Here is an 18,429-nt window from a genome sequence, read left to right as displayed (position 1 = left end):
GGGCTGGGTGTATAGCAGCGGGCACAGGGGCTGGGTATATAGCAGCAGGGACATGGGCTGGGTGTATAGCGATGGGCTGGGTATATAGCAGCGGGCACAGGGGCTGGGTGTATAGCAGCGGGCACAGGGGCTGGGTATATAGCAGCGGGCACAGGGGCTGGGTATATAGCAGCGGGCACAGGGGCTGGGTATATAGCGATGGGCACATGGGCTGGGTATATAGCAGCGGGCACATGGGCTGGGTGTATAGCAGCGGGCACATGGGCTGGGTATATAGCAGCGGGCACATGGGCTGGGTGTATAGTGATGGGCACAGGGGCTGGGTGTATAGCAGCGGGCACAGGGGCTGGGTGTATAGCAGCGGGCACATGGGCTGGGTGTATAGCGATGGGCACATGGTCTGGGTGTATAGCGATGGGCACATGCGCTGGGTATATAGCAGCAGGGACATGGGCTGGGTGTATAGTGATGGGCACAGGGGCTGGGTATATAGCAGCGGGCACATGGGCTGGGTATATAGCAGCGGGCACAGGGGCTGGGTATATAGCAGCGGGCACAGGGGCTGGGTATATAGCAGCGGGCACATGGGCTGGGTGTATAGTGATGGGCACAGGGGCTGGGTGTATAGCAGCGGGCACAGGGGCTGGGTATATAGCAGCGGGCACATTGGGTGTATAGCAGCGGGCACAGGGGCTGGGTGTATAGTGATGGGCACATGGGCTTGGTGTATAGTGATGGGCACATGGGCTGGGTGTATAGTGATGGGCACATGGGCTGGGTGTATAGCAGCGGGCACAGGGGCTGGGTGTATAGTGATGGGCACAGGGGCTGGGTGTATAGTGATGGGCACATGGGCTGGGTGTATAGTGATGGGCACAGGGGCTGGGTGTATAGTGATGGGCACATGGGCTGGGTGTATAGTGATGGGCACATGGGCTGGGTGTATAGTGATGGGCACATGGGCTGGGTGTATAGTGATGGGCACAGGGGCTGGGTATATAGTGATGGGCACAGGGGCTGGGTATATAGTGATGGGCACATGGGCTGGGTGTATAGTGATGGGCACAGGGGCGGGCACACTCGCTTCCCCGGTCTCACGCCCCCTCTGCCCTTTCGCAGCCTTCCTGACGTCTGGGTGAACGAGAGCGATCGGCACCAACTGAAGACCAAGGTGGTCCATCTCTCCAAACTCCCTAAAGACACGGCACTGCTCCTGGACCCCAACATCTACAGGTACTGGGTGCCCGCTTGTGTGCCCGCCTGCCCTTGATTTGCCCGCTGCCGCCTCCAGTGTGTGACCTTCTTTTCCTTGCTGCAGAGATTCTAGTAAGAGGATGAGTCCTGGCGGATCCCCGGCTGATCACTTCTCATAAGATCGCTCACCTCCGGTTTGTATTTCACTTCTTACCCTCAATTCTTGTCATGTAGCAGAGCCGAGAGAGTGCGGGGGCCGGGCCGAGAGAGTGCGGGGGCCGAGAGAGTGCGGGGGCCGGGCCGAGAGAGTGCGGGGGCCGAGGTCTGAGCTCCACCCACTGATCCATTGTAACCACCCTTCAGCTGTGCTGGCCCTTTAAGGGGTGTGTCCGTGCGCTGACGTTTGGTGTCCTTCTCTTCTAGAGCCGTCCCACAGCAGCGGTGGAAGAGAAGATGACGCTGGCGTCGGAGAGGGCGGAGCTCCGGAACATTCTCATGCGCCTGGTGCAGTGTGTGTCCGCGTGTCGTGGGGTCGTGTCCGCTATTCGCTTCCTCCCCGCATGGCGACTGCTGTGTCTTATTTACCGTAGTTTGTGCCACAATGTCATGTGATTCTGTGCAGCGCGTCCAGGAGGGCGTCACATGGTCAGGCCGGGCCGTAGGCGTCAACTCCCCCCCCCCCCCCATAGTCAATGGAAAACCGTAAACTGCGCCAAAGTCAGAGACTTGCTGTGTAAGAAGAAAAGAGCGGTGGATGAGGCCCCGCCCCCAGTGCCGCCCTGGCTCCGCCCCTGTACATACCGCAGATTTGTAATATATTTTTGTATCATGGACTTTTCTGTAGATTTTGGATTTCTAGCGATTCCCTGTAAATAGCGATGACGAATAACGGACGCCGCCAGCACCTTGTACCCAGAGACCGCCACCGAAATATCAGGAAGAATGAAGGGGGGGCGCTAAGCCCCTCCCCCACAATAGTCACTGCATCACCAGGACAGCAGCCAATCAGTGACGCACTTCTGCCCCTGCCTGCTGAGTCTGCACATTACAGGGCGTCACCCCCGACTCTCATCATGTCATTGTTGGAGTTCTGCGAAGTCTGGGAACGAAAAAACGGCGACAAATTATCTGATGATTGTTTTTTTTAATAAAATATTAGAAATATATTTAATATCTGTGTGTTGTGGGGGAGGGGCAACGATAGCAAATTCACTACTAGGCGGAGCGCACTACATACAGATTATACAGTCACCACTAGGAGGAGCTCACTACATACAGATTATACAGTCACCACTAGGGGGCGCTCACTACATACAGATTATACAGTCACCACTAGGGGGAGCTCACTACATACAGATTATACAGTCACCACTAGGAGGAGCTCACTACATACAGATTATACAGTCACCACTAGGGGGAGCTCACTACATACAGATTATACAGTCACCACTAGGGGGAGCTCACTACATACAGATTATACAGTCACCACTAGGGGGCGCTCACTACATACAGATTATACAGTCACCACTAGGGGGAGCTCACTACATACAGATTATACAGTCACCACTAGGAGGAGCTCACTACATACAGATTATACAGTCACCACTAGGGGGAGCTCACTACATACAGATTATACAGTCACCACTAGGGGGAGCTCACTACATACAGATTATACAGTCACCACTAGGGGGAGCTCACTACATACAGATTATACAGTCACCACTAGGGGGCGCTCACTACATACAGATTATACAGTCACCACTAGGGGGCGCTCACTACATACAGATTATACAGTCACCACTAGGAGGAGCTCACTACATACAGATTATACAGTCACCACTAGGGGGAGCTCACTACATACAGATTATACAGTCACCACTAGGGGGCGCTCACTACATACAGATTATACAGTCACCACTAGGGGGAGCTCACTACATACAGATTATACAGTCACCACTAGAGGGAGCCACTACATACAGATTATACAGTCACCAGTAGGTGGAGCTCACTACATACAGATTATACAGTCACCACTAGGGGGAGCTCACTACATACAGATTATACAGTCACCACTAGGGGGAGCCACTACATACAGATTATACAGTCACCACTAGGAGGAGCTCACTACATACAGATTATACAGTCACCACTAGGAGGAGCTCACTACATACAGATTATACAGTCACCACTAGAGGGAGCCACTACATACAGATTATACAGTCACCAGTAGGTGGAGCTCACTACATACAGATTATACAGTCACCACTAGGGGGAGCTCAATACATATAGATTATACAGTCACCACTAGGGGGAGCCACTACATACAGATTATACAGTCACCACTAGGAGGAGCTCACTACATACAGATTATACAGTCACCACTAGGAGGAGCTCACTACATACAGATTATACAGTCACCACTAGGGGGCGCTCACTACATACAGATTATACAGTCACCACTAGGGGGAGCTCACTACATACAGATTATACAGTCACCACTAGGAGGAGCTCACTACATACAGATTATACAGTCACCACTAGGGGGAGCTCACTACATACAGATTATACAGTCACCACTAGGAGGAGCTCACTACATACAGATTATACAGTCACCACTAGGGGGAGCTCACTACATACAGATTATACAGTCACCACTAGGGGGAGCTCACTACATACAGATTATACAGTCACCACTAGGGGGAGCTCACTACATACAGATTATACAGTCACCACTAGGGGGAGCTCACTACATACAGATTATACAGTCACCAATAGGAGGAGCGCACTACATACAGATTATACAGTCACCACTAGGAGGAGCTCACTACATACAGATTATACAGTCACCACTAGGGGGAGCTCACTACATACAGATTATACAGTCACCACTAGGAGGAGCGCACTACATACAGATTATACAGTCACCACTAGGAGGAGCTCACTACATACAGATTATACAGTCACCACTAGGGGGAGCTCACTACATATAGATTATACAGTCACCACTAGGGGGAGCTCACTACATACAGATTATACAGTCACCACTAGGGGGAGCTCACTACATACAGATCATACAGTCACCACTAGGGGGAGCTCACTACATACAGATTATACAGTCACCACTAGGGGGAGCTCACTACATACAGATTATACAGTCACCACTAGGGGGAGCTCACTACATACAGATTATACAGTCACCAGTAGGTGGAGCTCACTACATACAGATTATACAGTCACCACTAGGGGGAGCTCACTACATACAGATCATACAGTCACCACTAGGAGGAGCTCACTACATACAGATCATACAGTCACCACTAGGAGGAGCTCACTACATACAGATTATACAGTCACCACTAGGAAGAGCTCACTACATACAGATTATACAGTCACCACTAGGGGGAGCCACTACATACAGATTATACAGTCACCAGTAGGTGGAGCTCACTACATACAGATTATACAGTCACCACTAGGGGGAGCTCACTACATACAGATCATACAGTCACCACTAGGAGGAGCTCACTACATACAGATCATACAGTCACCACTAGGAGGAGCTCACTACATACAGATTATACAGTCACCACTAGGAAGAGCTCACTACATACAGATTATACAGTCACCACTAGGGGGAGCTCACTACATACAGATTATACAGTCACCACTAGGGGGAGCTCACTACATACAGATCATACAGTCACCACTAGGGGGAGCTCACTACATACAGATCATACAGTCACCACTAGGGGGAGCTCACTACATACAGATTATACAGTCACCACTAGGGGGAGCTCACTACATACAGATTATACAGTCACCAGTAGGTGGAGCTCACTACATACAGATTATACAGTCACCACTAGGAGGAGCTCACTACATACAGATCATACAGTCACCACTAGGAGGAGCTCACTACATACAGATTATACAGTCACCACTAGGGGGAGCTCACTACATACAGATTATACAGTCACCAGTAGGTGGAGCTCACTACATACAGATTATACAGTCACCACTAGGAGGAGCTCACTACATACAGATCATACAGTCACCACTAGGGGGAGCTCACTACATACAGATTATACAGTCACCACTAGGGGGAGCTCACTACATACAGATTATACAGTCACCAGTAGGTGGAGCTCACTACATACAGATTATACAGTCACCACTAGGAGGAGCTCACTACATGCAGATTATACAGTCACCAGTAGGTGGAGCTCACTACATACAGATTATACAGTCACCACTAGGAGGAGCTCACTACATACAGATTATACAGTCACCACTAGGGGGAGCTCACTACATACAGATTATACAGTCACCAGTAGGTGGAGCTCACTACATACAGATTATACAGTCACCACTAGGAGGAGCTCACTACATACAGATCATACAGTCACCACTAGGGGGAGCTCACTACATACAGATCATACAGTCACCACTAGGAGGAGCCACTACATACAGATTATACAGTCACCACTAGGGGAGCTCACTACATACAGATTATACAGTCACCACTAGGAGGAGCTCACAACATACAGATTATACAGTCACCACTAGGGGGAGCTCACTACATACAGATTATACAGTCACCACTAGGAGGAGCTCACTACATACAGATTATACAGTCACCACTAGGGGGAGCTCACTACATACAGATTATACAGTCACCACTAGGGGGAGCTCACTACATACAGATTATACAGTCACCACTAGGAGGAGCTCACTACATACAGATTATACAGTCACCACTAGGAGGAGCTCACTACATACAGATTATACAGTCACCACTAGGAGGAGCTCACTACATACAGATTATACAGTCACCACTAGGAGGAGCTCACTACATACAGATTATACAGTCACCACTAGGGGGAACTCAATACATACGGATTATACAGTCACCACTAGGGAGAGATCACTACATACAGATTATACAGTCACCACTAGGAGGAGCTCACTACATACAGATTATACAGTCACCACTAGGAGGAGCTCACTACATACAGATTATACAGTCACCACTAGGAGGAGCTCACTACATACAGATTATACAGTCACCACTAGGGGGAACTCAATACATACGGATTATACAGTCACCACTAGGGAGAGATCACTACATACAGATTATACAGTCACCACTAGGAGGAGCTCACTACATACAGATTATACAGTCACCACTAGGGGGAACTCAATACATACGGATTATACAGTCACCACTAGGGAGAGATCACTACATACAGATTATACAGTCACCACTAGGAGGAGCTCACTACATACAGATTATACAGTCACCACTAGGGGGAGCTCTCAACATACAGATTATTCAGTCACCACTAGGGGGAAGCTCAATACATACGGATTATACAGTCACCACTAGGGAGAGATCACTACATACAGATTATACAGTCACCACTAGGGGGAGCTCACTACATACAGATTATACAGTCACCACTAGGAGGAGCTCACTACATACGGATTATACAGTCACCACTAGGAGGAGCTCACTACATACGGATTATACAGTCACCACTAGGAGGAGCTCACTACATACAGATTATACAGTCCACACTAGGAGGAGCTCACTACATACAGATTATACAGTCACCACTAGGGGGAGCTCACTACATACAGATTATACAGTCACCACTAGGGGGAGCTCACTACATACAGATTATACAGTCACCACTAGGGGGGAGCTCACTACATACAGATTATACAGTCACCACTAGGGGGAGCTCACTACATACAGATTATACAGTCACCACTAGGGGGAGCTCACTACATACAGATTATACAGTCACCACTAGGAGGAGCTCACTACATACGGATTATACAGTCACCACTAGGGGGAGCTCTCTACATACAGATTATACAGTCACCACTAGAGGGAGCTCATTATATACTGATTATACAGTCACCACTAGGGGGAGCTCACTACATACAGATTATACAGTCACCACTAGGGGGAGCTCACTACATACAGATTATACAGTCACCACTAGGGGGAGCTCACTACATACAGATTATACAGTCACCACTAGGGGTAGCTCACTACATACAGATTATACAGTCACCACTAGGGGGAGCTCTCTACATACAGATTATACAGTCACCACTAGAGGGAGCTCACTACATACAGATTATACAGTCACCACTAGGGGTAGCTCACTACATACAGATTATACAGTCACCACTAGGGGGAGCTCTCTACATACAGATTATACAGTCACCACTAGAGGGAGCTCACTACATACAGATTATACAGTCACCACTAGGAGGAGCTCACTACATACAGATTATACAGTCACCACTAGAGGGAGCTAACTACATACAGATTATACAGTCACCACTAGGGGGAGCTCACTACATACAGATTATACAGTCACCACTAGGAGGAGCTCACTACATACAGATTATACAGTCACCACTAGAGGGGCGCTCACTACATACAGTATATACAGTCACCACTAGGAGGAGCTCACTACATACAGATTATACAGTCACCACTAGGAGGAGCTCACTACATACAGATTATACAGTCACCACTAGAGGGCGCTCACTACATACAGTATATAACAGTCACCACTAGGGGGAGCTCACTACATACAGATTATACAGTCACCACTAGGAGGAGCGCACTACATACAGATTATACAGTCACCACTAGGGGGAGCTCACTACATACAGATTATACAGTCACCACTAGGGGGAGCTCACTACATACAGATTATACAGTCACCACTAGGAGGAGCTCACTACATACAGATTATACAGTCACCACTAGGAGGAGCTCACTACATACAGATTATACAGTCACCACTAGGGGGAGCTCACTACATACAGATTATACAGTCACCACTAGGAGGAGCTCACTACATACAGATTATACAGTCACCACTAGGAGGAGCTCACTACATACATATTATACAGTCACCACTAGGAGGAGCTCACTACATACAGATTATACAGTCACCACTAGGAGGAGCTCACTATATACAGATTATACAGTCACCACTAGGAGGAGCTCACTATATACAGATTATACAGTCACCACTAGGGGGAGCTCACTACATACAGATTATACAGTTCACTAGGGGGAGCTCACTACATACAGATTATACAGTCACCACTAGGGGGAGCTCACTACATACAGATTATACAGTCACCACTAGGGGGAGCTCACTACATACAGATTATACAGTCACCACTAAGAGGAGCTCACTATATACAGATTATACAGTCACCACTAGGGGGAGCTCACTACATACAGATTATACAGTCACCACTAGGGGGAGCTCACTACATACAGATTATACAGTCACCACTAGGAGGAGCTCACTACATACAGATTATACAGTCACCACTAGGGGGAGCTCACTACATACAGATTATACAGTCACCACTAGGGGGAGCTCACTACATACAGATTATACAGTCACCACTAGGGGGAGCTCACTACATACAGATTATACAGTCACCACTAGGGGGAGCTCACTACATACAGATTATACAGTCACCACTAGGGGGAGCTCACTACATACAGATTATACAGTCACCACTAGGGGGAGATCACTACATACAGATTATACAGTCACCACTAGGTGGAGCTCACTACATACAGATTATACAGTCACCACTAGGAGGAGCTCACTACATACAGATTATACAGTCACCACTAGGAGGAGCTCACTACATACAGATTATACAGTCACCACTAGGAGGAGCTCACTACATACAGATTATACAGTCACCACTAGGAGGAGCTCACTACATACAGATTATACAGTCACCACTAGGGGGAGCCACTACATACAGATTATACAGTCACCACTAGGGGGAGAACACTACATACAGATTATACAGTCACCACTAGGAGGAGCTCACTACATACAGATTATACAGTCACCACTAGGAGGAGCTCACTACATACAGATTATACAGTCACCACTAGGGGGAGCTCACTAGATACAGATTATACAGTCACCACTAGGAGGAGCTCACTACATACAGATTATACAGTCACCACTAGAGGGAGAACACTACATACAGATTATACAGTCACCACTAGAGGGAGCTCACTACATACAGATTATACAGTCACCACTAGGGGGAGCTCACTAGATACAGATTATACAGTCACCACTAGGAGGAGCTCACTACATACAGATTATACAGTCACCACTAGGGGGAGCTCACTACATACAGATTATACAGTCACCACTAGGAGGAGCTCACTACATACAGATTATACAGCCACCACTAGGAGGAGCTCACTACATACAGATTATACAGTCACCACTAGAGGGAGCTCACTACATACAGATTATACAGTCACCACTAGGAGGAGCTCACTACATACAGATTATACAGTCACCACTAGGAGGAGCTCACTACATACAGATTATACAGCCACCAATAGGGGGAGCTCACTACATACAGATTATACAGTCACCACTAGGGGGAGCTCACTACATACAGATTATACAGTCACCACTAGGAGGAGCTCACTACATACAGATTATACAGCCACCACTAGGAGGAGCTCACTACATACAGATTATACAGTCACCACTAGGGAGCGCTCACTACATACAGATTATACAGTCACCACTAGGGGGAGCTCACTACATACAGATTATACAGTCACCACTAGGAGGAGCTCACTACATACAGATTATACAGCCACCAATAGGAGGAGCTCACTACATACAGATTATACAGTCACCACTAGGGGGAGATCACTACATACAGATTATACAGTCACCACTAGAGGGAGCTCACTACATACAGATTATACAGTCACCACTAGGAGGAGCTCACTACATACAGATTATACAGTCACCACTAGGAGGAGCTCACTACATACAGATTATACAGTCACCACTAGAGGGAGAACACTACATACAGATTATACAGTCACCACTAAGGGGAGCTCACTACATACAGATTATACAGTAACCACTAGGGGGAGCTCACTACATACAGATTATACAGTCACCACTAGGAGGAGCTCACTACATACAGATTATACAGTCACCACTAGGAGGAGCTCACTACACACGGATTATACAGTCACCACTAGGAGGAGCTCACTACATACAGATTATACAGTCACCACTAGGAGGAGCTCACTACATACAGATTATACAGTCACCACTAGGAGGAGCTCACTACACACGGATTATACAGTCACCACTAGGAGGAGATCACTGCATACAGATTATACAGTCGCCACTAGGGGGAGCTCACTACATACAGATTATACAGTCGCCACTAGGAGGAGCTCACTACATACAGATTATACAGTCACCACTAGGGGGAGCTCACTACATACAGATTATACAGTCACCACTAGGAGGAGATCACTACATACAGATTATACAGTCACCACTAGAGGGAGAACACTACATACAGATTATTCAGTCACCACTAGGGGGAGCCACTACATACAGATTATACAGTCACCACTAGGAGCCGCTCACTACATACAGATTATACAGTCACCACTAGGGGGAACTCACTACATACGGATTATACAGTCAACACTAGGAGGAGCTCACTACATACAGATTATACAGTCACCACTAGGGGGAACTCACTACATACAGATTATACAGTCGCCACTAGGAGGAGCTCACTACATACAGATTATACAGTAACCACTAGGGGGAGCTCACTACATACAGATTATACAGTCACCACTAGGAGGAGATCACTACATACAGATTATACAGTCACCACTAGAGGGAGAACACTACATACAGATTATTCAGTCACCACTAGGGGGAGCCACTACATACAGATTATACAGTCACCACTAGGAGCCGCTCACTACATACAGATTATACAGTCACCACTAGGGGGAACTCACTACATACGGATTATACAGTCAACACTAGGAGGAGCTCACTACATACAGATTATACAGTCACCACTAGGGGGCGCTCACTACATACAGATTATACAGTCACCACTAGAGGGAGCTCAGTACATACGGATTATACAGTCACCACTAGGAGGAGCTCATTACATACGGATTATACAGTCACCACAAGGAGGAGCTTACTACATACAGATTATACAGTCACCACTAGGGGGAGCTCACTACATACGGATTATACAGTCAACACTAGGAGGAGCTCACTACATGCGGATTATACAGTCACCACTAGGAGGAGCTCACTACATATAGATTATACAGTCAAAACTAGAAGGAGCTCACTACATACAGATTATACAGTCACCACTAGGAGGAGCCACTACATACAGATTATACAGTCACCAATAGGGGGAGCTCACTACTTACAGATTATACAGTCACCACTAGGGGGAGCTCACTACATACAGATTATACAGTAATCACTAGGGGGAGATCACTTCCTACAAATTATACAGTCACCACTAGAGGGAGCTCACTAAATACAGATTATACAGTCACCACTAGGGGGCGCTCACTACATACAGATTATACAGTCACCACTAGGGGGAGCTCAATACATACAGATTATACAGTCACCACTAGAGGGAGCTCACTACATACAGATTATACAGTCACCACTAGGGGGAGCTCAATACATACAGATTATACAGTCACCACTAGAGGGAGCTCACTACATACAGATTATACAGTCACCACTAGGGGGAGCTCACTACATACAGATTATACAGTCACCACTAGGGGGAGATCACTACATACAGATTATACAGTCACCACTAGAGGGAGCTCAATACATACAGATTGTACAGTCACCACTAGGGGGAGCTCACTACATACAGATTATACAGTCACCACTAGAGGGAGCTCACTACATACAGATTATACAGTCACCACTAGGGGGAGATCACTACATACAGATTATACAGTCACCACTAGGGGGAGATCACTACATACAGATTATACAGCCACCACTAGAGGGAGCTCATTATATACTGATTATACAGTCACCACTAGGGGGAGCTCACTACATACAGATTATACAGTCACCACTAGGAGGAGCTCACTACATACAGATTATACAGTCACCAATAGGAGGAGCTCACTACATAGATTATACAGTCACCACTAGGGAGAGATCACTACATACAGATTATACAGTCACCACTAGGGGGAGCTCACTACATAGAAATTATACAGTCACCACTAGGAGGAGCTCACTACATACAGATTATACAGTCACCACTAGGAGGAGCTCAATACATACAGATTATACAGTCACCACTAGGAGGAGCTCACTACATACAGATTATACAGTCACCACTAGGGGGAGCTCACTACATACAGATTATACAGTCACCACTAGGGAGAGATCACTACATACAGATTATACAGTCACCACTAGGGGGAGCCACTACATACAGATTATACAGTCCACACTAGGAGGAGCTCACTACATACAGATTATACAGTCCACACTAGGAGGAGCTCACTACATACAGATTATACAGTCACCACTAGGGGGAGCTCACTACATACAGATTATACAGTCACCACTAGGGGGAGCCACTACATACAGATTATACAGTGACCACTAGGAGGAGCTCACTACATACAGATTATACAGTCACCACTAGAGGGAGCTCACTACATACAGATTATACAGTCACCACTAGGAGGAGCTCACTACATACAGTATATACAGTCACCACTAGGGGGAGCTCACTACATACAGATTATACAGTCACCACTAGGGGGAGCTCACTACATACAGATTATACAGTCACCACTAGGGGGAGCCACTACATACAGATTATACAGTCACCACTAGGGGGAGCTCACTACATACAGATTATACAGTCACCACTAGGGGGAGCTCACTACATACAGATTATACAGTCACCACTAGGAGGAGCTCACTACATACAGTATATACAGTCACCACTAGGGGGAGCTCACTACATACAGATTATACAGTCACCACTAGGGGGAGCTCACTACATACAGATTATACAGTCACCACTAGGGGGAGCCACTACATACAGATTATACAGTCACCACTAGAGGGAGCTCATTATATACTGATTATACAGTCACCACTAGGAGGAGCTCACTACATACGGATTATACAGTCACCACTAGGAGGAGCCCACTACATACAGATTATACAGTCACCACTAGGGGGAGCTCACTACATACAGATTATACAGTTACCACTAGAGGGAGCTCGCTACATACAGATTATACAGTCACCACTAGGAGGAGCTCACTACATACGGATTATACAGTCAACACTAGGAGGAGCTCACAACATACGGATTATACAGTCACCACTAGGGGGAGCTCTCTACATACAGATTATACAGTCACCACTAGAGGGAGCTCACTACATACAGATTATACAGTCTCCACTAGAGGGAGCTCCCTACATACAGATTATACAGTCACCACTAGGAGGAGCTCACTACATACAGATTATACAGTCACCACTAGGAGGAGCTCACTACATACAGATTATACAGCCACCACTAGAGGGAGCTCATTATATACTGATTATACAGTCACCACTAGGGGGAGCTCACTACATACAGATTATACAGTCACCACTAGGAGGAGCTCACTACATACAGATTATACAGTCACCACTAGGGGGAGCTCACTACATACAGATTATACAGTCACCACTAGGAGGAGCTCACTACATACAGATTATACAGTCACCACTAGGGGGAGCTCACTACATACAGATTATACAGTCACCACTAGAGGGAGCTCACTACATACAGATTATACAGTCACCACTAGGGGGAGCTCACTACATACAGATTATACAGTCACCACTAGGAGGAGCTCACTACATACAGATTATACAGTCACCACTAGGGGGAGCTCACTACATACAGATTATACAGTCACCACTAGAGGGAGCTCATTATATACTGATTATACAGTCACCACTAGGGGGAGCTCACTACATACTGATTATACAGTCACCACTAGGAGGAGCTCACTACATACAGATTATACAGTCACCACTAGGAGGAGCTCACTACATACAGATTATACAGTCACCACTAGGAGGAGCTCACTACATACAGATTATACAGCCACCACTAGAGGGAGCTCATTATATACTGATTATACAGTCACCACTAGGGGGAGCTCACTACATACAGATTATACAGTCACCACTAGGAGGAGCTCACTACATACAGATTATACAGTCACCACTAGGGGGAGCTCACTACATACAGATTATACAGTCACCACTAGGAGGAGCTCACTACATACAGATTATACAGTCACCACTAGGAGGAGCTCACTACATACAGATTATACAGTCACCACTAGGAGGAGCTCACTACATACAGATTATACAGTCACCACTAGGGGGAGCTCACTACATACAGATTATACAGTCACCACTAGGAGGAGCTCACTACATACAGATTATACAGCCACCACTAGAGGGAGCTCATTATATACTGATTATACAGTCACCACTAGAGGGAGCTCACTACATACAGATTATACAGTCACCACTAGGAGGAGCTCACTACATACAGATTATACAGTCACCACTAGGGGGAGCTCACTACATACAGATTATACAGTCACCACTAGGGGGAGCTCACTACATACAGATGATACAGTCACCACTAGGAAGAGCTCATTACAAATGGATTATACAGTCAACACTAGGAGGAGCCACTACATACAGATTATACAGTCACCACTAGGGGGAGATCACTACATACAGAGTATACAGTCACCACTAGGAGGAGCTCACTACATACAGATTATACAGTCACCACTAGGAGGAGCCACTACATACAGATTATACAGTCACCACTAGGAGGAGCCACTACATACAGATTATACAGTCACCACTAGGAGGAGCCACTACATACAGATTATACAGTCACCACTAGGGGGAGCTCACTACATACAGATTATACAGTCACCACTAGGAGGAGCTCACTACATACAGATTATACAGTCACCACTAGGGGGAGCTCACTACATACAGATTATACAGTCACCACTAGGGGGAGCTCACTACATACAGATTATACAGTCACTACTAGGGGGCGCTCACTACATACAGATTATACAGTCACCACTAGAGGGAGCTCACTACATACAGATTATACAGTCACCACTAGGAGGAGCTCACTACATACAGATTATACAGTCACCACTAGGGGGAGCTCACTACATACATATTATACAGTCACCACTAGGGAGAGATCACTACATACAGATTATACAGTCACCACTAGGAGGAGCTCACTATATACAGATTATACAGTCACCACTAGAGGGAGCACACTACATACAGATTATACAGTCACCACTAGGGGAAGATCACTACATACAGATTATACAGTCACCACTAGGAGGAGCTCACTACATACAGATTATACAGTCACCATTAGGAGGAGCTCACTACATACAGATTATACAGTCACCATTAGGAGGAGCTCACTACATACAGATTATACAGTCACCACTAGGGGGAGCTCACTACATACAGATTATACAGTCACCACTAGGGGGAGCTCACTACATACAGATTATACAGTCACCACTAGGAGGAGCTCACTACATACAGATTATACAGTCACCACTAGAGGGAGCTCACTACATACAGATTATACAGTCACCACTAGGGGGAGCTCACTACATACAGATTATACAGTCACCACTAGGGGGAGCTCACAACATACAGATTATACAGTCACCACTAGAGGGAGCACACTACATACAGATTATACAGTCACCACTAGGGGAAGATCACTACATACAGATTATACAGTCACCACTAGGAGGAGCTCACTACATACAGATTATACAGTCACCACTAGGAGGAGCTCACTACATACAGATTATACAGTCACCACTAGGGGGAGCTCACTACATACAGATTATACAGTCACCACTAGGGGGAGCTCACTACATACAGATTATACAGTCACCACTAGGGGGAGCTCACTACATACAGATTATACAGTCACCACTAGGGGGAGCTCACTACATACAGATTATACAGTCACCACTAGGGGGCGCTCACTACATACAGATTATACAGTCACCACTAGGAGGAGCTCACTACATACAGATTATACAGTCACCACTAGGAGGAGCTCACTACATACAGATTATACAGTCACCACTAGGAGGAGCTCACTACATACAGATTATACAGTCACCACTAGGAGGAGCTCACTACATACAGATTATACAGTCACCACTAGGGGGCGCTCACTACATACAGATTATACAGTCACCACTAGGGGGAGCTCTCAACATACAGATTATTCAGTCACCACTAGGGGGAACTCAATACATACGGATTATACAGTCACCACTAGGGAGAGATCACTACATACAGATTATACAGTCACCACTAGGGGGAGCTCACTACATACAGATTATACAGTCACCACTAGGAGGAGCTCACTACATACGGATTATACAGTCAACACTAGGAGGAGCTCACTACATACGGATTATACAGTCACCACTAGGAGGAGCTCACTACATACAGATTATACAGTCCACACTAGGAGGAGCTCACTACATACAGATTATACAGTCACCACTAGGGGGAGCTCACTACATACAGATTATACAGTCACCACTAGGGGGAGCTCACTACATACAGATTATACAGTCACCACTAGGGGGGAGCTCACTACATACAGATTATACAGTCACCACTAGGGGGAGCTCACTACATACAGATTATACAGTCACCACTAGGGGGAGCTCACTACATACAGATTATACAGTCACCACTAGGAGGAGCTCACTACATACGGATTATACAGTCACCACTAGGGGGAGCTCTCTACATACAGATTATACAGTCACCACTAGAGGGAGCTCATTATATACTGATTATACAGTCACCACTAGGGGGAGCTCACTACATACAGATTATACAGTCACCACTAGGGGGGAGCTCACTACATACAGATTATACAGTCACCACTAGGGGGAGCTCACTACATACAGATTATACAGTCACCACTAGGGGTAGCTCACTACATACAGATTATACAGTCACCACTAGGGGGAGCTCTCTACATACAGATTATACAGTCACCACTAGGAGGAGCTCACTACATACAGATTATACAGTCACCACTAGAGGGAGCTCACTACATACAGATTATACAGTCACCACTAGAGGGAGCTCACTACATACAGATTATACAGTCACCACTAGGGGGAGCTAACTACATACAGATTATACAGTCACCACTAGAGGGAGCTACCGGAATACAGATTATACAGTCACCACTAGGGGGAGCTCACTACATACAGATTATACAGTCACCACTAGGAGGAGCTCACTACATACGGATTATACAGTCACCACTAGGGGGAGCTCTCTACATACAGATTATACAGTCACCACTAGAGGGAGCTCATTATATACTGATTATACAGTCACCACTAGGGGGAGCTCACTACATACAGATTATACAGTCACCACTAGGGGGGAGCTCACTACATACAGATTATACAGTCACCACTAGGGGGAGCTCACTACATACAGATTATACAGTCACCACTAGGGGTAGCTCACTACATACAGATTATACAGTCACCACTAGGGGGAGCTCTCTACATACAGATTATACAGTCACCACTAGGAGGAGCTCACTACATACAGATTATACAGTCACCACTAGAGGGAGCTCACTACATACAGATTATACAGTCACCACTAGAGGGAGCTCACTACATACAGATTATACAGTCACCACTAGGGGGAGCTAACTACATACAGATTATACAGTCACCACTAGAGGGAGCTACCGGAATACAGATTATACAGTCACCACTAGGGGGAGATCACTACATACAGATTATACAGTCACCACTAGGAGGAGCTCACTACATACAGATTATACAGTCACCACTAGGGGGAGCTCACTACATACAGATTATACAGTCACCACTAGAGGGAGCTCACTACATACAGATTATACAGTCACCACTAGGGGGAGCTAACTACATACAGATTATACAGCCACCACTAGAGGGAGCTCATTATATACTGATTATACAGTCACCACTAGGGGGAGCTCACTACATACAGATTATACAGTCACCACTAGGAGGAGCTCACTACATACAGATTATACAGTCACCACTAGGGGGAGCTCACTACATACAGATTATACAGTCACCACTAGGAGGAGCTCATTACAAATGGATTATACAGTCAACACTAGGAGGAGCTCACTACATAAAGATTATACAGTCACCACTAGGAG

The 18,429-nt window shown here is 46.3% G+C and overlaps 1 protein-coding gene across 3 annotated transcripts in view; it reads left to right on the top strand.

Annotated features, from left to right (window-relative positions):
• Positions 1–2,358, top strand: part of AEBP2 (AE binding protein 2) — a 30,149-nt gene extending 27,791 nt beyond the window's left edge. For 2 of the 3 annotated variants that reach the window (XM_075261713.1, XM_075261710.1), the window contains 3 exons: positions 1,120–1,233; positions 1,319–1,388; positions 1,618–2,358. In XM_075261713.1, coding sequence (XP_075117814.1) covers positions 1,120–1,233; positions 1,319–1,373 — 169 coding nt within the window. In that variant the 3' untranslated portion in view covers positions 1,374–1,388; positions 1,618–2,358. The remainder of the gene's footprint in view (positions 1–1,119; positions 1,234–1,318; positions 1,389–1,617) is intronic. The other variant, XM_075261711.1, reaches the window with a different exon arrangement.
• Positions 2,359–18,429: the final 16,071 nt, after the last annotated feature.

The sequence above is a fragment of the Leptodactylus fuscus genome, unplaced genomic scaffold, assembly GCF_031893055.1.
Source record: "Leptodactylus fuscus isolate aLepFus1 unplaced genomic scaffold, aLepFus1.hap2 HAP2_SCAFFOLD_310, whole genome shotgun sequence".
Taxonomy (NCBI): Eukaryota; Metazoa; Chordata; class Amphibia; order Anura; family Leptodactylidae; genus Leptodactylus; species Leptodactylus fuscus.
The sequence above is the reverse complement of the archived record's forward strand: the minus strand, read 5'-3'. Positions and strand labels throughout refer to the sequence as shown.